This window comes from Pelodiscus sinensis, chromosome 5 (assembly GCF_049634645.1).
Source record: "Pelodiscus sinensis isolate JC-2024 chromosome 5, ASM4963464v1, whole genome shotgun sequence".
Classification (NCBI taxonomy): domain Eukaryota; kingdom Metazoa; phylum Chordata; order Testudines; family Trionychidae; genus Pelodiscus; species Pelodiscus sinensis.
In genome coordinates this window covers 35,183,121-35,207,416 of record NC_134715.1, presented here as the reverse complement: position 1 = coordinate 35,207,416, position 24,296 = coordinate 35,183,121, and the positions used below count along the sequence as shown (strand labels likewise).

Here is a 24,296-nt window from a genome sequence, read left to right as displayed (position 1 = left end):
ACTACTTTGCTTCTCATCCTTATTGCCTTTATTAAAACATAATAAAGTAGATATACAAAACTATTACTATTCAAAAGCCTTTACGTACCAGAAAACTCAGCCTTATACAGTACCCTCATATACGCTATGCATTTACTTAAAAAAAATTGTATTCAATATTATTCCAATATTTCCCAGCACACTTCCATAACCCAGAATGATTAAATAATTAAATGGCTATTAATTATTATTATCTGATTACTATCTTATTACTCTGATTATCTGGTTACTACTTGATTTTTATGACTATAGCATCTAGGTGCCTACTCATGGACCAGGACCCCACTGTGCCAGGAGTGCTACAAATACAAAACACATCTCTTTTTCTTCTATCTCCAAAAGAGTCATCATTTCCAATTCATAAAGGAGACAAAGACAAAACATAGGCAACATGCACTTTTCCTTTCAATTTGTTACTTAGTGCCCAAATTACAATACTCCTACCACTGTTAACGAATAACTAGCAATTTTATGGGTAACTAACATTGCTAGTAACTAACCATGTTTATCTATGAAATGTGGCTTTTTAAGAGACTATTGTTTTGTACTAAGTTCTAAAGATTTCTTGCTAACTTTATTACACCATACAGTACTTTTTAGATATTCACACAGCTCTTTAACTTTCACATTAATGGGGGATATGGATTAAAATTTTGACTCTGCACTCATCAGGAAAAATTCCTATTGAAGCCAACAAGAACTGTAATTAGTGTATTACTGGGCTTCATAGTATGTAGATTTCAATTACATATAAGGATATAATTAAAATATGCTTATAACAAGATGAAGGTAATATATCATAGAATCATAGAACTGGAAGGGACCTTGAGAGATCATCGAGTCCAGTCCCCTGCCCTCACAGCAGGACTAACTACCATTTAGATCATCCTTGAGGGTATGGCTAGACTGTGGGGGGGTTTCGGGATACCAAAGGTATACCAAAAAAACTCCACTGCGTCCAGGGAACGCGTTTGCTCTTCTGCTTTTTTTTGGCAGAAGAGCAAACGTGCTCTTTTGGAAGCCCCTGTATTCCTCATTGTACAAGGAAGAAGGGGACTTCCGAAAGAGGGTTTTTTTCCCCAACATTTGGCCCAGTCTAGATGGGCCAAATGTTGGAAAAAGCCTCTTCTGACAAAAGAATTGGACAAAGATACGCAAAATGTGGAGCACATTTTGTACCTTTTTCTGACAAAAACTTGTAGTCTAGCCGTACGTATCCATCCTGCTCTTAAATATCTCCAGCAATGGAGATTCCATAACCTCCCTAGGCAATCTATTCCAGTGTCGAACCCCTCTAACAGTTCTGAAGCTTTTCCTAATGTTCAACCTAAACCTCTCTTGCTGCAATTTAAACTAAATTTGATAGAGGCAGTAAGGGCGGGGGGAAGCCACTAGTTGACTATCCGATAACCATATATGCTTATTGGAAAGTCAACTAGTTGCTTACATCCTTAGTCTGAATGCAGTTTCATGTGGCTGTGTGTTATTTGAGGGAGATCTGTATGAGAAGAAGGTTCATGAACACACAGAAACACACAGAAAAGGCAGAGAAGCCCCAGAAATGACCAGAGAAGCAACTGTTGCCCCAGAAATGACCAGACTGGCAATTGTAGCATGCAACTGTTTACTGTAAACTGTGTGCTTGGGCAGCCACTCAGGTGAGATTCAAATGCTGACCAGCTGATTTGAATACTGGCAGCAGCCAGCAGTATGAGTTTCCTCAGGTGGTGCACATCCATGTATGCCTCAGTGCCCATAACAACATTTTTTTCCATACACAGATGGGAAAAAAATTAGCGACAACAGCAGGCCGACAGCCACTGTGAATTCTGGAGTAAGCTAGCTAGCAGAGGTGGCTCCACGCTCCTGGAAGGCATGGAACTGAAGGCAGAAGGGGCAGGGCCGAGCACAGTCAGCCCTTAGCACTGTGCAGACCACAGCACCCCAACCCAGTCCTCAGAGCCGTGCAGAAGCGTTCCTGTGGCAATTCAAAGGGGCCTGGGGCTCTGGCTGCCACCACTGCCACAGCAGCAGTAATGGCCAGGAGCTCCTGGCCCCTTTGAATCTCCAGGCCCAGAGGCAACTGTCCCTTTTGTCCTCTTGTGGTGGGCCTTAGAGAGAATATTGTGCATGATCTTAAGGGTATGTCTACACTACAGAGTTTTGTTGGAAAAACAGCCGTTTTTCTGACAAAACTTGAGGAACGTCCACATTGCAATTGCATTTTTACGCAAGAAAATCAAAAGAACAGAGGGTTTTTTCTGGCATTGGTAATTCTCATTCTATGAGGAAGAAGCCTTTTTCCAAAAGAGCTCTTTCGGAAAAAGGCATCTGTGGACGGGGAAGAGGGAGTTATTTCAGAAGAAGAGGAAAGAGGAAAAAGCATAGGTGCCTTGGTGGCCATGCCATCCATAGTAATCACAGCTTACATGCGAGAGAGTGTTAATTCAGTTTGGACACTCCCTTTCGAAAAAACAGATCGCTTTTTCGATGCACTTTTGCAGTGTGAATGCTCTCTTTCAGAAGAAGTTTTTTCAGAAGATCTCTTCTGAAAAAAACTTTTTCCGAAACAAGGCTGTAGTCCATATGTAGCCTAAGTAAAAGCTAAGAATGAGTGAGCTTTTGGGTATAGTGTGGGCCGGTAGGAGGCTTAGAACTGTGAGCAAAGAAACCATCCTATGCTGTTTAACTCCTACTGTATTCAGGGAAACAGAATTTTGTATATACACTTTGTAAATACAGAAAACTGCATCAAAGAAATACCTAACTCCATTATCATTTTCTCCTTAAACAACCTTGTAAATTTAAACAGAAAAAAAGTGCAAGCATGAAACAGCTGCAAAGAGGAATATGTCTCATATAGCTTCAGGAGAGAGATATAAGAAAAAAAATTAACTGTTGTACTTTATAATCTTCATTTAAATACAAGTCCTAGTCCAATTGAAGCCAATAGTAACACGTACAAAACTTTCCCCTAAGTTTTTTATATATATATATATATATATATATATATATATATATATATATATATATATATATATATATATATATAAAGATAGGTTTTGTGGTGTTTAGGGCCATTACATTTAACAGTATATTTTAGCTGACATAGTATTTGGTCTATAATTTGCTCTGATTAAAGGAAGGGCGAGCAGGTGGACAACTCCAGCCTGTCTGGAGCGGCGCCCCCACTCACTACTGAATTGGAGCACTCCTCCGCCCTCTTCCTGTGGCCTCCCTGCTGTAGGCAGGGGCTGCACTGGCAAGGGTGGAGCAGCCCCTGCCTTCAGGATGTGTAGGCCTGCTGCAAGCAGGGGCTCCAGCCCAACTAGAGTAGCTCTGTCTGCGGCAGGACTCCTGTGGGGCTGGATCAACACCCTGCATGGCAGGCGAGGCGCTGCTCCAGCCCCCAAAATGTAACCTTAATTGGAAAGCCTCGCCCATTAAGGCTGAAACTTATTGTTAAACCTTCACATTCTTAATCTACACATTTATGCTAGAACATGTCAACTAACATGTTCTTTCTCACATGGTTAAAAAGTTGAATGTAGACAAGATAATGTATGCCCTACCACTGATATTTATTTTATTTACATCAAAATAACCTGGTAAGTTGATTAAGTTAAGGCCAAGGCTCCTACCAGGTATTACCTCAGCTTGATTTTCTTGTAGGCAGTGTGACTTGTCTACATTAACCTTTTGAAACACTTTAGCTAATGAGGTCTAACAGCATGTGTTTTATCCTCGTCTAGACAAGGGGTAAATTTTTCAATAGTGTCCAAGTGACTTATAAGCCTAAATCCCATTTGACTTTCAATTAAACTCAGACTCCTAAGTACCTATTGAGATTTTTACTTTTAGGTTCATGTTCCTTTCTTTATCTCTGAATGATCGACAGGGGCGGACTGGCCCGGCGGGATACCGGGAATTTCCCGGTGCGCTGTCGTCCGGTGGTCCGTCGTGTCCGCATGCTGTTGCCCCTCACTCCGAGCAACTCTGTGTCCGTGCTGTATGCGGCATGCAGAGCCCGACCCGCTGCCTGCGCCACGTGCCAGACATGACACACGGGGCGGGGCTTGAGGGGCACGCAGGGGTGACGTCATAGTGAGGGCCATTCTCAACCCATTTCCCAGGCCTATTTTGATTGCCAGTACGCTCCTGATGATCGACTATCATCTCAACCAACATGACTTTAGAAATGTAAAGATGAATTAAAAGGGAAGAGCAAAGGATTTACCTTTCCACATTGCCATTAAGTTATTGAAACTGTCATAAAAATATATGGCTTAAAGAGGAGTAAAAGAGAATTAAGGAATATATAAGGATGGGAGGTCAGTCAGGAGTCAGGAGAGATTTAGGAATAATTAAGTCAAGAATGAAGATTACAAGTAAGCAATATATCATCGTAATGAATCTTCCCCCCTTATGCACCCTCCATTTCCCTGCGTTTGTAATAGTTTCTGATAAACATATTCAACATTCTATGGCAGTGAGATGGTTCTAAGTGCCATTATAAAGCTACAACAATGCCAGTATTGTTCCAGTTACCAGGGGCTGGTTCAGCAGGGCAAGGTCACGTTAGATCTCATCCTGTATACCTTCTTTCCTCTACCCCAGACAATAACCTAACCTCATTTATTTTAATGCTTATACAATTGCATTTGAGAATTGCAACCAAAATATAAAAAGGAGGCACCAACATAGGAGATTGTAACAAAGTGCATCTTTGTGCTTGTGTGGTTCTAATACATTAGTCAACATGAAATGTTTTAACAGCTTGTTCAGCTCTGTGCATTTGTAGAATTAAATTAAGGAAAGTACTAACTAATTTATAGTTAGTGTCGATTTATAAAAACACATTATTGTGTGCAGTTTGTTTTAATTTTTCACACAAAAGATTCAGGTAACAAGACAATCAAAAGTAATACATATAGACAAATGGGTAATGCTCCTTTTTATGATGGCCAAAATATGCATGAGAAGTTTCTCTGATTTTGATGAGAGTACTTATGAATAAGACAAAGATGATTTTGCTCAGTAATGCAGCCAACAATGCACTACATATTTTAACAGTAACACTTCCTAGCTAACTAAAACCACAAAAAATAACAACGAAGAACATATTTTTAACCTGAAACTTTATGCTTCTTTCCAATAGTAGAGACTTGCATGTAGCATTATTTATCTTGTGACTGTCCTCAGTTCTTGGGGGAAGGGAGTATTAGAAAATGCAGCAGTCTTGGAAGAAAGGACTAAAAACATCCTATTTTTTTTAAAGAAGATTGAACTGCACTGAATAATCTTCCAGTGCCTCCTGGGATGAGAATTACCATTGCTAATATTACTTTTTGGTAACACCGTGTTTAAATCCTTCAACTAGTGATGAAGATAAAGTCAGCCCCTGATGGCAAGCAGAATCAAACTGTTTTTGTCTCCCTCCATACTTTAAATCAATGAAAATGTGTTCATTAAAAGTAATCAGATTCTGAAAGGGGGTACTGTTACTAATGATTATCAAATGCAACTACTGTGTCTTTTTTCTCTAATTTTTAAATGTGCTTTTCACTTATAGATTTTGCTTGAATCCCCTTTCAAATTCAAATTGCCACATATTTTAAAAATAATTATTTATGAGGGATTTTTGGTGAAGCTATTTAGGATTTAATCTCAAGAAGTGCTAAGCCCTCATCAATTTCAGTGGGAGAGCACCTTGCAGAAATGGACTGTTATGCACTAAGAACAAGCCCCAGTGGTTCAATTTTCCTCTGTTAGCCTTGGCTAGAACATGAATGATGGTGGAAAAGAAGAACTGGCAAGAGACTGATTTATTTTCACTTCAAGCATGGAGAGACTTTTTATTTTCACAGATTCCTATATTACAAGACCAGAAGGGATAATCTCAAGTATAACTCAGACCTCACTTATAACATAAGATATATATATAAGTCCCTGAAACAATTCTGAGAACATATTTTTTACAGAAAACATGCAATCTTGATTTAAAAATTGCCAGTAATAGAGAATGCACCACGGCCTTTGGCAAATTGTTCCAATGGTTGATTGCACTTACTGTTAAAAATGTATTCCTTATTCTGGTTTGTCTTTGTTAGCTTTAGCTTCCAGCCATATATTAAGGTTATACCCAGTCTTGCTAGGTATAAGAGCCCCATTGTTAGTATTTGTTCTCTGTATAGTTTTTTATAGACTGTAATCAAGTCACCCTTAAGTGTCTCTTTGGCTATGTCTAGACTACTGGGTTTTTCCGGGTTACTAGAGGTATCCCGGAAAAACTCCGCCGTGTCCAGGGAACACGTCTGCTCTTCTGCTTTTTCAGAAACCTTGTGTTCCTCCTTCCACGAGGAAGAAGGGTTCTGAAAAAACTATTGGAAAAAAGGATGCAAATTGCGCAGCACATTTTGCATACTTTTTTCCGATAGATCATTGTACTCTAGACATAGTCTTTGTTAAGCTAAATAGATGGATCTCATGTACTCTATCATTGCAAGACATACTTTCTAATCTTTAAATCATTCCCATGGGTTTTCTCTGAACCTTCTCTTATGTATCAACATTCTTCTTGACCTGAGGACACCAGAACTGCAGCAGTTGCACCAGTGCAAAATATTGTGTTAAATGACCTTGCTATTCTTACTTAAGATTCCCCTTGTTTATGTATCTGCAGAAGAGCAGTTGGCGGGCTTGTTGGCCTAGTGCTTGGCATACCTGATTTCCAGTTTCTTGCCTCCCAGAGGAAGGACCTTCAGTCCAATTCCTAACATTTGTATGTGGCTTAACCTCACCTCAGCATTTTCAGTGGAAATGAGGTTTATGCCCCTCTTGCAACAAGGGAATAGGGGATAGGGAATAGGGTTGCCAGGTGTCTGGTATATTTCCCTGCTGCGTCTGATGCAGGGTGGGAGGAGCATGGGGATTTAAAGGCGTAGTGACTCGTTTTTTGTGTGCAAGGTTTTTTTTTTTTCTTTTTTTTGCTCGACCAATTTTCCCCGCCACCATGTTAAATATTTTTTGTGAAACTATCTGGCAACCCTACTAGGAAAGCCTGTGCCATCCTATTCAGCCTTGCTGTGACTATGAAGGCACTGCAAGGGTCAGTAACGTTAGGCACTCTAGCCTAGAGTGTTTCAGAGATGGCTCTGTGGATGAGTTCTTACCATCTGTCTCCCCGCAAGTCTCCATGGCTAAGATAGCAAAAGAAAAAGGAAGACAACCAAACCTTCAGTTTCAGCTGAAATCAGCAGATAATCTTCCTCACAGCGAGGCTTCTTTGGCATCCTTATTCAGGGGTCTTCATGATAGGCCCGCCTTCCTCCCCAGTCTTTCCCCTTGTGAGCTTTTTTGGCTACACAGCATCACTCTGATAGCTCTTGTTCAGCAGATTATCCTAAAAAAATGTCAAGAGTTATTACTTTCCAGGCTTGAATTCCCCATCCTGTCAGTATTGCCTACATTCTTTGTTCCTAAATGTTTCCTTTGTTTATATTTATCTGTATTAAAACACATATTGTGTGCTTGCTCCCATATTAACCGGATGATTTAGATCACTCTGTATCAATGATCTGTGCTTTTCATTATTTACCATTGCCCCAAATTTGTGTCATCTGCAGACTTTATCAGTAATGATTTTATGTGTTATTGATAAAAATGTTAAACAGCATAGGGCCAAGAACTGATGCCTGCAGGATCCCACTAGAAATATATCCATTTTATAATGATTCCCCATTTACAATTACATTTTGAGACCAATCAGTTAGCTAGCTAGCTTTAAATCCATTTAATGTGAGCCATGCTAATTTTTTATTGTTCTAGTTTTAGTAATCAAAATATTGTGGTGGTAACAAGTCAAACACTTTACAGAATTTTATTACATCCACTACTATGCTACCTTTCTTCCAGTTTTCTGGAACTTCACCAATCTTTCAAGATTATGAAAAACCAACATAAATGGTAAAACAAATCCTTAGACACCTCTTTTAAGTCTCTGGATGTAAGTTATTTAGACCTGCTGTTTTAAAACTGTCTAACATTGGCAGCTGTTGTTTAACATCTTCTTGAGACTCTAGTGAAGTGGAAAGAATATTATTATATGAGATCACCTCATCACCTGTTTTTTCCAAACATAGAACAGAAACGTTTAGTGAACACTTCTACCCTTTCTGCGCCATCATTGATAATTTTACCATTTCCAGGTAGTAATTAACCAATACTACAGGCAGTCCCCGGGTTACGTACAAGATAGGGACTGTAGGTTTGTTCTTAAGTTGAATCTGTATGTAAGTCGGAACTGGCGTCAGCCGCTGCTGAAACTGATCAGTTTCAACAGCGGCTGAATCTGGACGCCAGTTCTGACTTACATACAGATTCAACTTAAGAAACCCAGGCGTCCCCAAGTCAGCTGCTGCTGAAACTGATCAGCGGCTGATTCCAGGAAGCCTGGGGCAGAGCAACTCTGCCTTGGGCTTCCTGTAGTCAGCCGCTGGTCAGTTTCAGCAGCGGCTGACTTGGGGACGCCTGGGGCAGAGCAGCTGGGGTGCTGCTGGGTTGCTCCAGTAGCGCAGCTCCTCGGCGCTATTGGACCAACCCAGCAGCACCCCAGCTGCTCTGCCCCAGGCGTCCTGATTCAGCCGCTGCTGAAACTGACCAGCAGCGGCTGAATCAGGATGCCTGGGGCAGAGCAGCTGGGGTGCTGCCGGGTTGGTCTGGAGCGGCGCTGCGGGACCAATCCGGCAGTGCCCCAGCTGCTCTACCCCAGGGGTAGGCAAGAAAAGCCTGGTCTGCTGGGGAGGGGCACTAGCTGCTCCCCCCCCCAGCAGACCAGGGAGACGGGGGTGGCGGGACTGCCCAAGTCCTCCACGGCTTTGCTTCGTCTCCCTGGTCTGCTGACCTGGGAGACGCGGAGCAAAGCCGCAGAGCACGCGGGCAGCGGGACAGTCCAGGCGCGCCGCAGCTGTCCCACTGCTGGCATGCTCCAAGGCTTTGCTCCCCATCTCCCTGGTCTGCTGGTCAGACCAGGGAGACGGGGAGCAAAGCCGCGGAGCACGCCCGCAGGGGGACAGCCCAAGCGCGCCTGGGCTGTCCCGCTGCGGGCGTGCTCCAAGGCTTTGCTCCCTGTCTCCCTGCAGACCAGGGAGACGGGGAGCAGTTTTTCTCGCCCCGGAGGACGCGGGCGGCGCATCTGGGCGTCCCGCCGCTCCCGTCCTCCGGAGCGAGAAAAGCCCCGTTCGTAATTGCGGATCCGACGTAAGTCGGATCCGCGTAACTCGGGGACTGCCTGTATTGTTAAGTTCTTTTTGTTCATAACGTATTTGAAAACTCCTTCTTATTGTCCATCATTCTGCAGGTCAGAGAGTTCTACTTGTGTCCCTTTGTTTCCATTATCAATTTTCTACAATTCTTAGCTTCTGATTTATATTCATTACTATCAACTTACCCTTTCTTCCATTTGTTAAATGAATATATTTTTATATAGATGCCTTCACTTTCCCACTAAAACAGGTAATTTTTTAGCCAACATGGCCTTCTTCCTTGATTATGAGATTGTAGCTTTTAGGCATCTAGAAAATGTTCTTAAATTATTCCCAATTATCATGTGCATTCTCCTCATTAAATTCTTCCAATTAATGTGGCTTATCATTGTTTCAGATTTGGGAAATCATCTTTTACAGGACCAAGTGGGTCTATAAATTACTGGTCTGAACTTTGTTCTGTTCACACATTATAAATGTACATTAAATCAACTCATGATGACTTGTACCAGAGTTGCCATTAATTTTTATTTCTGTGATTAGTGCCACTGTATCTGTCAAGATGAGGTCTACTATAGAAGTCCCCTGTGTTGAATGCAAGACTTTTTGAGCTAGGAAACCATCATTGATAATATGTATACATTCCAAGGATTATTTAGTACTGGCAGGATGAGACCTGCAGCAAATTGAAGTCACCTATGACGATGGAGCTTTTTTCCCTACACATTATAGATAGGTGAAAAAGAAATGGGTTGTTCTGTTCCCTGATGAGATTGTGTGGCTGGCAGCAGTCACCAACAAACAGCCCGGCTGTGTCTAGACTGACAAGTTTTTCCACAAAAGCAAATGCTTTTGCGGAAAACTTGTCAGCTGTCTACACTGGCCTCTTGAATTTCCGCAAGAACACTAACTTCCTACTGTCTGAAATCAGTGCTTCTTGAAGAAATACTATGCTGCTGCCATTCGGGCAAAAGTCCTTTTGTGCAAAGCTTTTGTGCAAAAGGGCCAGTGTAGACAGCTCAGATTTGTTTTGCGCAAAAAAGCCCCGATTGTGAAAATGGCGATCAGGGCTTTTTTGCGGAAAAGCGTGTCTAGATTGGCACGGATGCTTTTCTGCAAAAAGTGCTTTTGCGCCCCCATGTTATTCTTTATAGGATAAGGCCTTGGTTGGCATGTGAAGCTCCCACCATAGCTGCAGCCCCAGAGCACAGGGACTGAATGAGGCATGACTGCAGGCCCCGCCCCCCCCCCAATCCGAGAGCTCTGGGACGACGGGGTGGCGTGGCTTAAGCCCCACAAGCCCCCAAGCACCAGGAGGCACCAGAGCTGCAGCCTTGCCAACCTCAGAGCAATAGGAGAGCGTGTGACAAAGCCCCCACTCTGGAGCACTGGGAGAGCAGGTTGTGGGCCCCAAGGCAGGGCCTTCCCACACGGAGACTGAAGCAGCTGTGTCAAACAGAAGCAGGGGGGCTATTGGGGTGGAGCATTGCCAGGAACACACCTGGCTGTTTGGGGAGACACAGCCTCCCTCAGCCTATTCTACCCACTGCTCACAATCATTCAAGACTGTGTTCTTCAGAGATATCAGTGGCTTAGTAATGCCATTTTCTACATAGAATGCAATACCCTTCCCTTTTCCCCCACTCTGGTGGGCTGGGATCAAGAACGAGTGAGGGTTCCAGCTGGGGATGCAGGTTCTGGAATGAGGCCAGAGATGAGGAATTTGGAGTGTAGGATGGGGCTCCGTGTTAGGTTGAGTGCAGTCGAGGGGTTGGAGTATGGGAGGGGCTTTGGACTGAAGCAAGGGGTTGGGATGTGAGGGGTAGTATAGGCTCTGAGCTGGGGATAAGAGTTCCAGGGTGGGGACAGAAAAGGAGAGTGCAGGGTGTTGGAAGGGGCTCTGGGCTGCGGAAAAGGGTTAGAATGTGGGGGAGCAAGGGCTCTAGTTGGGGGTGCAGACTCAGGTGGGGCTGGGGATGAGGAGTTTGAAGGGCAGGAAAGGGAATAAAGGCTAGGACAGGGGATTGAGGCATAGGGGAGGGGGAGAATCCATCTAGGGGTACTCTGGGGTTGGGGATGAGGAATTTAGGGTACAGGAGGGCGTTCCAGTTTGCGGCTGAAGAGTTTGGAAGGCAGAAGAGGATTCAGGCCTGGGGCAGTAGGTTGGAGTGCGGGGAGGGGAGGGCTCGTGGGTGCAGGCTCCAGACAGTGCTTATTTCAAGCTGCTCCCAGAAGCAGTGCCATGTCTCCCCTCCAGCTCCTAAGCAGAGGTATGGCCAGGAATCTCTGTGCACTTCTCCTCCGTAGGCACCACTCCTGTAACTCCCATTGGCTACAATTCCCAGCCAATGGGAGCTGCAGAGCTGGCACTTATGGTGGTGACAATGCACAGAGCTCCTGGAGGGCCCTATGCAGGAGCCATGCAGACAGCAGGCAGGGAGCCTTCCTTAGTCCTGCTGGACCACTGACCGTACTTCTAACGGTTCAGTTGGTGGTGCTGGTGCTCCTTTTTCGACTGGGCGTTCCAGTAAAAAAATCAGACACTTGGCAACCCTAGATGATACCTTATTAAAATATATATTCCTGATTTCTCATAGAGACAGATTCAAAGTGACATATGTGAGTCAGCGTATACTAGTTCTTGTTCTAGTAATATAGAAACATGATTAAATGAAGATGAATAGAATACTTGAGGAGTTATTGCATTTATCCAGCTGCAGATTAATGGTAAAGTAATTCCTGTATCCCTCAGAGGTTTTGTAGTTCCTTGGAAAATTTCCTCTCGTTTACATTTTATATATAACTTGAGTTCAGGTTTCCTATAGGACATCTGAGAAAGTCCCTGCCGGAAATATTAGAAATGCTGTAGTATCACTACTGCTAATTAGAAGCTGATACTTGGACTGGATGGAAGAGGAAACAAAGAATGCCATGGTGTCCCCACTGCACATTCATTTACATCTCACAAGAATGGGGTGCTATATTCTAAGATAGACACTGTTGAGGTTCAAAGGAAAATGTTAATAGTCAAATGAATAACTCCACCTTGTACAGATTCAGATAGTAAGAAATCAGTATGATGTGAATACTATTTTCCACTCTGCCTCTCCAAAATATCCTCCTTGCCGTGTGTATTTCAATTGAATTAAAAGATAGTTGTGTCTTTAAATGTCCTTTCTATACACTTGTAAGTTTTTTCTTTTACCAACAGCTAATAGACCAGACATATCAGATCTATTTTGTAGCATAGGGAAATAATACAGTAACTTATAAACCATCATATGATAATATCTGCCACCAGTATACTCAATTGTATGTGCAATTACCATGAGTGCATTTACAACTGTGGCAATTGCATGTGCAAATTGTGACTCCAATACTCCAGGACATATTCATGTACATTATGTACACACTTCATGTACTGAAAACTATCCCACTGAAGTCAATGGATTATTCATAGTACATAAAGATAATCATGTGCATATGTACTTGCAGAATAAGGGACTTGAAGTATTTTGATTGTGTAAATGCTTGCATACACTTCTTAAAATTTGGCTTTACAGGCAGTCCCCGACTTACGCGGATCCGACTTATGTCGGATCCACACTTACGAACGGGGCTTTTCTCGCCCCGGAGCTCAAGGGCGGCGGGTCGCCACCCGTATCCTCCGGGGCGAGAAAAGCTTCTCCCGGTCTCCCTGGTCTGCTGGGGGGGGTCCAGCAAAGCCGCTGGACCCCCCCAGCAGACCAGGGACACCCGAGCAAAGCCGCCGCCTGGGCGGCTTTGCTCCTGTCCCCCTGGTCTGCTGGGGGGGGGGGTCCAGCAAAGCCGCTGGACCCCCCCCAGTAGACCAGGGACACCCGAGCAAAGCCGCCGCCTGGGCGGCTTTGCTCCCGGGCAAACGAGCAAAGCCGCCCAGGCGGCGGCTTTGCTCGGGTGTCCCTGGTCTGCTGGGGGGGTCCAGCGGCTTTGCTGGACCCCCCCAGCAGACCAGGGAGACAGGAGCAAAGCCACACAGGCGGCATCCCTCCGCCTGTGCGGCTTTGCTCGGGTCTTCCTGGTGTGCTGGGGGGTACTCCCCCCAGCACCCCAGGGAGACAGGAGCAAAGCCGCACGGGCAGCGGGGTCCCTCCGCCTGTGCAGCTTTGCTCGGGTTTCCCTGGTCTGCTGGGAGGGAGGGGGTGCAGCTAGTGCGCCCCCTCCCCCAGCAGACCAGGCTTTTGTTGCGGGACGCCTTGGGTAGAGCAGCTGGGGTGCTGCCGGGTTGGTCCTGTGGGAACCTACCGGGCAGCGCCCCAGCTGTTCTGTCCCAGGCTCCAGATTCAGCAGCTGTTGAAACTGATCAGGCTGATTCCAGGAAGCCGGGCGCAGAGCAACTCTGCCTCTGGCTTCCTGTAGTCAGTCCCTGGTCAGTTTCAGTGGCAGCAGCTGAATCTGGAGCCAGTTCCGACTTACATACAAATTCAACTTAAGAACAAACCTATAGTCCCTATCTTGTACGTAACCCGGGGACTGCCTGTATTTTCCAGTAACCTACAAAACACGTTCAGGGAAAGAAAACTTATATTTGAAACTGAGGTCTTAGAATGCTCCTAATAGAAACAATATGGTCTTACTTTTGTGAAAATTTGCTAACTGAGGCTATGTCTATGCTGCAGCGCTATTTCAGGATACCTCCAGTATTCTGCATCTTTTGAGCGTGCCTGTAATTTCGAAATATAATGGGCTTGCTATTCTGACGTCTCTGTAAACCTCATTCCACAAGGAGTAAGGGGTGTTTTGGAATAACGATTTATTTAAAAATAAATGCTGTATAGCAAAATTAACTCGAAATAAACTATACAATTTGCATAGCTCAAATTGTGTGGCTTATTTCGAGCTCCGGGTGCAGTGCATAAGCACCCTCAATGTTTTGTTCTGTAGGGCCATTTATGATGTAGAAATTGCTCCAAATTCTATTTATCAATTCAAATGTGTGCTTTTTGCTATGCAAAAATGATAGTTCCTTTGAAATTCACATACATATACTTTTGAGGGGTCAAAATGATCTGACTCAAAATAGCAAAAATTGTCACTCACCAGTTCACACAAACATCCATTGAATTTACATAGGTTAATATTCTATTTAATTTCCAAAAAATTAGTTAATGTATGCCTACATAAGCATGATTTTATTATACCTATGTCACTAAAGAGTTACATTAAAGCAAGTCTTTTATGTTAAATATTAATCTTGTTGCCTTGCACAAGATAGTTTTTAATAGTTTAAAAAAGTTTCTCCTATGATCTCATTATGACATAGACTGTGTCATGCAGTAATGGAAATCCCATCAATTACTGCCTGCTTAACTACAGCCTATGTAATGCAGGGTCAACCTGGTGAGTTTATTTATTATCACAGACAAAAGGTCTATTCTCTTCTATACAAGTATAAAACTAAATACATCTATAATTCAGGCTTGGCAGGACTCCAAGTTTCTGCTGGCTAAGAGATAATGGAATTAAAGAGGATAATTTATTTTGCAGAAGCACTGACTTACAGCTTAAATATTTTGAATCATATATGGGAGAGGTTCTCAAACTGTTTTATACTGTCGACATTTGCACTATACCTCCACCCATCTTCCCAATCCTGACTCCAATCCTTTCCTGTGGCTATTACAAGCCTGTGCAAATGTCAAAGCCCCTTATGACAGCAGTTTTTGCATTGATTTAGGTGTTCAGTTGAGCGCACACCAGGCTTGGTTACATTAAAGAGCAATAATGTAGGGAAGTATTAGGCAGCTATAAACTCATTGCAATGTGATGTATGTGGCCGTTTTGTTGCAATAGAGCCCTAGCCCCATTATATCCGTATTTACTTTCCCTGGGAATTGTATAGAATCATAGAAATTGTAAGGCTAGACATATTACTATCAAATGTTTTACCATGCTGCCTGAAGCCATGCCTTGCTCTAGTCTAATCTTTTACATTTCGGCTGCTTGTTTGAATCTAAACCTGGTCAATATGGACCAAAAATTATTTGGCTTATATTAACTGAGTTAGAAGCTGCAGTATGTGGGGTGGGATCACCCTGTCGTAGAGGTGGGCACTGCAGACTAACGCTGGCTTAAGGAAGGGAGCAGCTACTTGGGATTGGGTCTGAATGCAGTGGGATGCAGGGGGAGTCAGACAGGGGCAGGGAGTGGGGCACAGAAGGGGAGTATGGGTTGGAGGTGCTGTATGGGCCAAGGAGAGTGTTTGGAGGGAGAAGGACGAAAGGGTGCAGATGGGGCAGAGGGAGTGAGGCACTGGAAAGGGGAGTGTTTGGAAGGGAAAGGGAGAGGGACCCACTGGGCGTTAGGGACAGGGATTGTGTGACAGCATACAACTTTTCAGAACAGGTTATCATTCAGGATTTATAAATGTATTGTAACACAGAGATATATGATACCATTGGCTGTTTGCAAAGTTGTCTCGTTTGCTTTTCTTATTTTCATAATCTGGTGATGTTATTAAACAAATGAAAACTTTTTATTTCATTTGCGTGTCCAAGATTGCACCTATTTTCACACAAAACAGCAAAATCATTTTAAGGGAAAGCAGACTCATTGAGAACTTGTAATATTTGGTCCTTTCTTAAAAGAATGGTTGACATATAAGTCTAATATGAAAAGCCAGAAAGAATAATTTATTTCTTCTTTACATTTAAAGTTTTGAAGTATATCATGTAATTTCATTTTAGACACGCTATAATTGTCAAATTATTTTTCATTTTCATTTTTAGAACACTCCTGTTAGGGCCATCAAAGTTGCTAGAGAAAAAACAATAGTTTTAAGTTGGGAGATCAACAGTAGGCCAAAAGTTCTGTAAATGTAACAAGGTAGCTATTCCACAAACAGTCTGGTAGAAGGCATAGCAAAACCTTTTTCATGCCCTATGTGACATTTGATAGCACAGATTCAGATTATAAAATATATTTAACAGGGCCTCCTCCTACTTATTCTAAAATCAATGCCACAGGCTTAAATGGGAGCAAGACTGGACTCCTACTTAGCAAATTTCAATATAGGGAACATCAAGAGATCTCACATCATGCTGCGAGCTAATTTATAGCCATTGTTTTAAAACCGAAGCCATTCATACTAGTAGGATTAGAAAGATTGCAGCCAACCATGGTAAACATAATAAAAATAGTTTAGAACCAAATCCTCTCATGTGAGTAATCCTAAACTGAGCCACTTTATATTTTGAGAAGGGGTTCATTGAGGAGGCAGGGAAAGGAGATGAATTTACTTTTCTGAGGCTTGCCTTCTTGTTTCTTTGGGGGAGAAGAGGAGTATTATGTGGGATGCACCTGTGTTGCAGCCCAAATTATATCTCCAAACCCACCTATCTCCACTAGAAGCCACAGGATACTACCAGGGAAGAGGCTTGGCTGGGTACTTCAGATGGAACACTCCTTATTGTACACAGGAAGATCACTTAATGGAAGATAATGCAGGCTCACACATCTTGGGGAGACAAACTGAACTACAATGCTAACGTAGCCAGGGGACTAAAAGTATGGACTCAGTCTGAGATAGATCCTGCTGGCAAGCTTTACTATGCCATTTTACCAATTCCCATCAATCTTAACCAGCTTTCTGGTCATGGGCAAAAAACAAAAGCCTTCAGATTAGGGAAAACTGTGTATTGGTTTTATTATTGTATCAAAAATGTTCTCTAGAGAATATGATGAGAGTGCCAAGTTGGCTGACCATGATTTGAAGCATCGGGTAAAAAAAGCATATACATGCACAAGGCCAACTAGCCATCATTATAGTTGTATACTTACATACAGTTTATAAGTAGGCAAAGTAATTTTGCACCTAAGCTAGTCTTTTATATCACATTTCAGTATAGCATTTTAAAGTCATATTATTAGTTCTGAGTGCTTCGAAACCACACCAGTTCAAATACATATGCTCAAAAAGAAGCTCTGAGAGAACAATACATGCATTCATATTCATAGCATAGTGCAATGATTATGTGCAAGGGGTTAAAAATAAGGTTGCTGTGGAAACCTTAAATCAAAATGTCTTGATCTTTAATATACCAAACACAAAGTTGCAAAAATGATTGAATCAGAAAGGAGCAGACTAAAGCCCTGGCTCCAGTTACCATAAGCATTGTCATTCATGTCTGACACTAGGATCATGATACAGACTGAAATTTTGTGCCTTGAGCCCTCTCTATTTATAAATATAAAGCTTAAAACTGTAACTGTTTTGCCCTTCACTCAGAGAGGGACAACTGTCACAGACATGCCACTGAGGAATGTGATGGTGTGTGCTAGGGTTTTTGTGGATAACTTGAAAGTGCAATTAAAGAAGAAAACTAATCTCTCTCACAGTCTGTGGCAATATCATCAGAATAGAAGAGCAACCTGAAGTGCAAAGACTGACAGGGTGAACACAGAATGACACTGCCTACCAGCATCAAAAATGGGGAAAGTAAAACCACAGCGAGGAGAATGCAAATATTCATGTTACACAGAGCTGCCAAGTAAAGCTTACTTCTTTAACCAAAGAACTTTCAGACTTTGTAAGACACTAGTAGTATAGATGTAAAAAAAACCCAAAAAAAACCAACCCCCCAATGGCAGTGCAGTTTGTAGGTGCCTGTTTTAAATGAACAGTCTGTGACAAAAAGGCAAACTGATGGCCAATCTGATAAGAGGAGCAAATCAAGGATTACCGGATCATGTGGAAACCCACAATGCCTGCAGGTGGGAGGAATACTACTATGCAAAGCACATGGTTCCGTGGGGGAGGCAGGAAACCCTCCAAGACATTTTCCCCCACTGCATTTGTTTTCAACCCTCCTTTGTGTTTTCCTGGCCCTTTGGGGAATCTCTCAGCCTCTCTCCTTTCCCGATCCTGGAGCTGGGTGTATTGCTCTTTCAATCTAGATACACTCCCTTCCCCCCACCCCCATCCCATCCCAAAGGTTGCACTGTCAATTGGTGTCCAGGCTCTTCCTGCATCTCTTTGTGATGGTGTCAGAGATTGCAAGGGCCCTGGGGAGTTTGGGGTGTGTGTGTGTCCCCTGTGGGAGAAAAGATATGACAGGAGCAAGAGAAGGAAAGTTTCACAGGAGGACCCAATGAGTGAAGATGCTAGGTGCAGAGGCTGGGGATGGGGGGAGAGCAGTTGAGCCTCTTAGGAAAAAGAGAAGTGGGGATAATAGTAACTGTAAGGGGAGAATAGTGATAGAAATGTAGCCGTGTTAGTCTGGGGTAGTTGAAGCAAAATGCAGGACAATGTAGCACTTTAAAGACTAACAAGATGGTTTATTAGATGATGAGCTTTCGTGGGCCAGACCCACTTCCTCAGATCAAATAGTGGAAGAAAGTAGTCACAACCATATATACCAAAGGATACAATTTAAAAAAATGAACAAATATGAAAAGGACAAATCACATTGCAGAACAGGAGGGGGATGGGGGGGGGGGGGGAGGAAGGAAGGTAAGTGTCTGTGAATTAATTATATACATATGTGTTAATTTTTTTAATTGTATCCTTTGGTATATATGGTTGTGACTATTTTCTTCCACTATTTGATCTGAGGAAGTGGGTCTGGCCCACGAAAGCTCATCATCTAATAAACCATCTTGTTTGTCTTTAAAGTGCTACATTGTCCTGCATTTTGCTGTAAGGGGAGAGGCAGCAGAAGGTTTGTAAGAGGGAGTGTTGAGGGAGACCATGGAGGGATTTGGAGTCCCAATGGGGAGTTCAGATGGGGCCGGGGACCCCATCAGTGGCTTGAGGAGGCAGTGGTGAGGAGGGCAGGGCCGCGGGATCAATGTTTAGCGTAGGGATGCTGGAAATCATTTAACCGAACTGCAATGTAAAGCCTTTATAAGGGAAACCGCTTACATCTGAGGGGATGGGGAAGGGGGGAGATAGTCCCATCTCCAGGCTGCTTATTGCCTTCCATGCTCCGACTCCCCCAAAGGGGGGCGCCCAGGGGAGCGGGCGGGAGGAAGCGGCACTGGCCCCCCACGGTTGCCTGGCGGGGGCTCCTGAGGCGGGTGAGGCTACCCCGTCCTGCGAGGGAGCTTGTGTGTGTGGGGGGGGCCCTAAGGGTCCGCACCCCGGGCTGCCGAGGAGGTGCCAAAGCAGGTTGCAGCGATTCACTGCCCCTCCCCGCTGCCCCCCGCGGCTCGGCTCTGGGGGCAGGCACCTCTCTCCGCTCCGCTGCTCCGGCGCGAGCCGGCCGGGGGGAGGGTGTGTGCGCGCCGCGGGAGGTGGGGGCAGGATTAGAGCGAGGCAGCGGCCCCGCCCTCCCGCTTCACACTGGGACCGGCTCCGAGGGGGAGATGGCCCGGGAGAGGCGGCACTGGCACCATGGCATTCCCCAGCCTGCTCGTGGCGCTGATTCTAGGGACGAGCCCCGCAGCGGGCAGCTCTGACACGGCCTCGCTGAACCCTCCCTTTGCCCCCGCGCACGGACAGCGCCGCCCGCCTGGCCAGCATCCCCACCCTCCGCCCCGCTCGCCCCCCGGCTGCCCTGGAGGCCAAGGGCCAGGGGGGCGCTTTGTCAACGTGACCGAGTTCGGGGCCGAGTGCCTGCCCTGGGCGGAGGTGCCCGCTTTCCTGGAGAAGACCCCCCAGGGCAGGGGGCTGCTGGGCCAGCACAACTTCTGCAGGAACCCCGACGGCAGGAGCAGACCCTGGTGCTTCTACAGGAACAGCCGGGGCAGGGTGGACTGGGGCTACTGCGACTGCAAACAAGGTGAGCGCGCGCGCGTGTGTGTGAGCGCTGCAAAAGCAGGAGCAGCAGGCACCCGCGGCTCCAGCCTGTGCTCAGCCGGATACCGGTGGAGAGGGCTGGATCGATCGCACGGCGGGGGTGTGGGTGCAAGCCGGGTGTATTGCTTGCTTGTCGAGATTGCTGTGCCGTGCGAGTGGAGGGGGGAAAGGAGCGATGCGTGTAACAGCTGCTTGTGGGCTCCGCCGTGGCCGTTTAGTTGGTATGCGCGAGTGGGTGGACGGCCGAAAGGAGCGTGCATTGGAGGGCTGGTGTGTGTTTTGTCTGGGTCGGTGTGTGCCCGCACTGGGTGCCTTTGGCGTGTATTGAACTCCTTTCCCTGGGAACACACTGGCTATACTGTAACCGAATGTAACACTGCTAAGCTTCTACGGGTGCAAGTGATCATTTCTGTAAAGGCGGTTTTGGCAGAGCCATATTTCACTAGAAGGGAATTTTGTACAGGTAGATCATGACTTTCCTTTTGTGTGTCTTAGCTAAGCTGAACCGTATTTCATTTTCACCCTACTGTGGGTGAGGTTAACACCAATTTTCCTGCTAACAGATTGCTCAGGGCAGAGGAAATTAAAAAAAAAAATCTCTTACAAAAGTGACAGCGTACATAAGCGATACTCTGATCGGTTTTTACCTTTAAGACATCTGTACACTCGTTTGGAAGCATAAAAAGGTCCTTCTGTGTTCCTGCTTCTGGTAATATATTTCGTATACTCTTTGAACTGAAAAGTTATATCAAGTATACTACTAATTCAATTTACAATAATCTCTTTTTTGTAATGTTCATGCACTTCTCTGGAAATCTAAGAAAAATAGAAAGGAATTGCTTTAATCAGGCAGTTTGCAGCGCTTCTCTTTCAATTTATTTTTTAAATCTTGGAAAAATTGGGTGCACAGATTAATGCTGCTGCTAGACAACTTGTATGCATGTAACTCAAAGGGCCTTATTGCATGTTCTTATTTATTCACAAAACTCCCATTGATTGAGGAGGGATTTTAGCAGATCAGTTATAAATTTCCCCACATCCAGTAGCATTCCAGGGGTGGTCACATTTGTACATGGATAATCAGATCTTTAATTATTTCCATAGCCGTAAACATTTCATTCTGAATCAGTGGTTCTCAAACTTTTTGGCCAATGGTCCACTCCACACAATGCAGTCCTTTCTGCAAACCACCAGCCAGTCACTTATGGGTGCAGGATGGTATGGGGTGCAGGGTCTGGCCAAGAGGCAGGGTGCAGGAGAGGGCTGTAGGTGGGGGTCTGGGCATGAGGAGGATGGGAGATGCTTACCTGGCTCCGTGCTCCCACTTGGCTGTGATTCCGACCAATTGGAGAAGCAGGAAAAGCCTCCTGGTAAGTGTTTTCTGTGCTGCTGTTCCTCCAGCCAGTGGAGGGGAGCAGTAGCATACAGAGCTGCTTCTCCACAAATTGGATATCGACCACGAGGTTCATCCTCCCTGCAGTGGGAAGCCAGTGCTGGCACTCCAACTTCATGGTGGGGAGGGGGAGAGAGACATGGACCTGGACTGCCAGTGCAGGTTCCCCACTGCAGGTGGTCAAGCCCCAAGCCCACCTGCAAAAGTACCACAATTTGAGACTCACTGGGATCATACTAATCTTTTTCCTGTTTATATCCATTTCCTCCAAAATAAGTTCAAACTATTGTGAAGAAATAAAAGAAAAAAGTAGCTAGCCTGTTGTACAAGTTCCCTTATATATCATTTGCATAATTATAGTGTAGGCACAGAAGTATATTTTTTTATTTTATTTTATTAGGATTTTGTTATGCTTTTCTTTAAGGATTGATTTCCCTTTCAGATCCCAAAACCAAAGTAACTGAGATTGGTTTTCTCCAACAATAATTCCAGTGTGTGTGAGAGCAGCTGGGAATGAGAAAGAGAAGGTGATATGAATTATGAGATAATTGTATTTATTTCTATGATCCATTATGCAAAATGTATGTGGAACAATAACAGCTGCATTGCTTATTTATACATTAATAAAAGTAATGGACTTTTTTCATCCGCCTATCTGAAATTTATGTTCAATATCAAGCATAATTTTCTGTACTCCTACAATAAGATAGTGGTTCTGTGTTACAGATATTTCCTTGGGGAGAGTATCAGGCAGCTAATGTCAGAAGAGAATTTGGTGGAGAAGACATAACTATACACTAGGAGAAAAAATATATGTTATAATACAGCCCTAATTTTGATGAAGGGTTTGCATATCGGCCTATTTAAAAAAAATAGCTCTTTTCCAAATGTTTCAATTTGATTCCCAATGGTCGTCATGAATCTCTAGATAATAGAGCATGGAGTCAAGTGGATTCAGTAACTTTTAATGTGTCAGATTCTACAAAAACCCAATCTGCTTCCATTTAGATCAATGGCAAAACTCCTTTTAAGTTCAATGGGTGTTTTATTAGAGGAGAATGCTCTTAAAAGGATTGCAGGATTTGGTTTAAACTTGGCTTCTTTGTTGATTTAAGCTATCACTTTGCAAAAAGGAAATGCAAGTCCTAGTTCAGGTTGACTATTTCTAGTCCAGTACCTCATTGGTGCCAAATCAGAGAATTTGCCTAACCACGGGAAGTCAGTGTTGTCTAGCAACATTTCCACTGCTTACTGTACTTTTGGAAGACATTTAGGCTATGTCTAGACTGCAAATCTCTCTCAAAAAAGAGCATCTAGACTGCAACTAGTACTTTCAAAAAAGCAAGCCGCGTTTTTGAAAGAGAGCACTCAGGCAGTCTGGATGCTCTCGTTCAAAAAAGCAGTTTGCATTACATAGCACTTTTTTTCTAAAGAGCACTTTCGAAAAAAGGTGTTCTTCCTTGTAAAACAAGGTTTTCTGTGGTCGAAAAAAGTAAATCGAAAGAACGCGGCGGCAGTGTAAATGCAGGGGAAGCCTTTTCGAAAAAAGGTCACTTTTTTCAAAAAAACCCTGTAGTCTAGACACACCCTTAGGGGCAAATTAAAGCTAAATAACAGCACAGAAGACTGAAAGCCGGGACTGGTGGCTGTAAACAAGCTATGGGACTAGGGGAAACTTAGCTACAGATATGATAAGTGCACATCTGGCTAACTAAATTCATGCTGGAACACGAATGTTGCCGGACCAGAGTGTGCTGGATTAGAGAGGTTCAATGTGTACCAGTCAAGACAGAGGACATAGCCTCTAGATAGCAGCCAACTCTTTCCAGCTAAAGATAGTTCTCTGGTCCTTTTAAAATTAATAGCAAACACCCATTGATTCCACTGGGACAAGTGTATAAAGCAGTGGTCCCCAACCTTTCAAAGTTGTCGGGCGCCAGGGGGCGTGGCCGTTCTCCCGCCGGGCGCCAGAGGGCGTGGCCGTTCGCCCGCTGGGCGCCAGAGGGCGGGGACACTTGCGCCCGGGGGGCGGCCCCCCCCCCCATAGCCGCATGCCTGGGGCCGGCGCTACCCCTGCCAAGCGCCGCGCGCCCGGGGCCGGCGCTCCCCCTGCCATGCGCCTGGTGCCAGGCCAGCCCCGAGCACCTGGCGGGGGCATGGAAATGCCCCCGCGGGCGCCATGGCGCCCGGGGCACCGTGTTGGGGACCATGGGTATAAAGCCTTTGTCAAAGAAATATCAAAATGTATGTTCAGAATATGTCTGATGGAACATGGCAACAAGTTAGCCACACTTTCTGCAAAGACCAATATAATGCTGACTCAAAATAAATAGCTTCTTGTAAAATGAAAAATAATACAGCTATGTTAAAGATGAGATTTACACCAAGAAAAGGCAGGATGTTCAAAATAAATCTCAATCACTCATATTACATGTGTTATAGAAGTTCATTACATAGTTGTTAGGCATCTGCATTAATAGACATGATGGCAAGCGTAAAGCCTTTATTGATTTTCCTGGCTCTAAATTTGTCTTGTCTTTAACATTAATAAGACAGACCTTTTGTTTCATGTGTGTGTGCACTTAATTGCTTTATATTTTAACATCAGTAAAACAAACAGAAAAATCTCATTAAAATTGTGCTTTGTCTGATCCCTGTTATTCCAGTTTTTATATTTTAATTTTTTTTTCATTTCCTATTTTTTGAATTCATAGACATTTGCATGTTACTTACTTTTTGAAAGCAACCTGGCCAAAAATTGTTCATGATTAGCCAAGGAAACCATGGATTAAAACAAATGTCTACAATCCTATTCTGTCAGAAT

At 44.2% G+C, this 24,296-nt stretch overlaps 1 protein-coding gene across 2 annotated transcripts in view; it reads left to right on the top strand.

Annotated features, from left to right (window-relative positions):
• The first annotated feature begins 19,503 nt into the window (after window positions 1-19,503).
• The window catches only part of PRSS12 (serine protease 12), a 73,809-nt gene continuing 69,016 nt past the window's right edge, over window positions 19,504-24,296 (top strand). The window contains exon 1 of one of the 2 annotated variants that reach the window (XM_014579665.3): window positions 19,504-20,062. In XM_014579665.3, the coding sequence (XP_014435151.2) occupies window positions 19,675-20,062 (388 nt within the window). In that variant the 5' untranslated portion in view covers window positions 19,504-19,674. The remainder of the gene's footprint in view (window positions 20,063-24,296) is intronic. The other variant, XM_006112611.4, reaches the window with a different exon arrangement.